The 1001-nt window shown below is 55.0% G+C and overlaps 1 protein-coding gene across 1 annotated transcript in view; it reads right to left on the bottom strand.

Moving 5' to 3' along the window:
* Positions 1-139, bottom strand: part of NPY5R (neuropeptide Y receptor Y5) — a 9031-nt gene extending 8892 nt beyond the window's left edge. Inside the window, exon 1 of the mRNA XM_006020833.1 lies at positions 100-139. Within this exon, the coding sequence (XP_006020895.1) occupies positions 100-117 (18 nt within the window). The 5' untranslated portion in view covers positions 118-139. The remainder of the gene's footprint in view (positions 1-99) is intronic.
* Between the last annotated feature and the right edge of the window lie 862 nt (positions 140-1001).

Genomic DNA, 1001 nt, shown 5'->3' with positions numbered 1-1001 from the left:
GCCGCCCCGCTCCCGCCAGCGCTGCCCTGCCCCCCGGGTCGGCTCTTAAGGTGGCCGCGGGCAGCGCCCCCATCGGGGACCCCCCTTCCCTGCCCTTACCTTCCCGCCCGCCGCCATCCCCTCTCCAGAGCTGCAGCACCAGCAGGGGCGGGTTGTTCTTTTCCCGGCCTCCCTCAGCCCAAGGAGCCGGGCTTTGTAGCCTGGTTTTCCCTACCCCTCGGCCATGCCGGCGGGGCAAGGCGGGTGTTGCGCCCCTTGCCTGGCGCTGCTGTGCCGGGGAAATGAGGCATGTGGAGCTCCCTGATGGCGCGTCTACACGTGCGCTTTAATGTGCACTAGCCTCTTTTACTGCGTATGAGCGCGTCAGTGAACATCCGTGCAATTAGGCTACTGTGCAGTAAAAGAGGCTACTGCACATTAAACATCACTTAAGAAACCTTCACTTTCCATACTGCGCATTAGCCTAATGCTCATGTGTTGAGTACCTCAGGGCATTTTTACACATGCAAGCACCTGGCGCTGCGTGGCTTGGAGTTGTATGAGTGGCAAAAGGGGTGTCAGCACTGGGAAAATGGCAGTGGCACGCTTTTGAACTAAAAGACAGGTGTTTTAGTTCAAAAGTGCACCACTGCCTCCATTTTCTCAGCACTGACGTGCATTTCATCATTTACACAACTGCACGTAGCACTGCACGTCACCTTGCATGCGGAGCAGACTCGGTTAATCAAGTCTCTGAAGCAACAGGTTTCCAAGTGCATTGCGGGACCAAAAGGTATGTGTGGTAATGCCCTCACATTGGAAGTACTAAATTTAATGTGCATTAGGAAAAGCGCATTCATGCATGTGTAGATGCTCCCTGAAGGACTGCTGATTTATTTTTGTATGGTAGCAGCTTGGGTTTTGGGAGCCAGAGCTGTGACAGGAACACCCCTGACCTCCTGAATCCACCTCCAGGGGGATGAAACACTCAGTGCTTGTTCCACTCGGTGAGTGTTGGTGGA

Source organism: Alligator sinensis, unplaced genomic scaffold, assembly GCF_000455745.1.
Source record: "Alligator sinensis unplaced genomic scaffold, ASM45574v1 scaffold49_1, whole genome shotgun sequence".
Taxonomy (NCBI): domain Eukaryota; kingdom Metazoa; phylum Chordata; order Crocodylia; family Alligatoridae; genus Alligator; species Alligator sinensis.
Note: the sequence above shows the minus strand (reverse complement) of the source record. Positions and strands in the feature narration are given on the sequence as shown.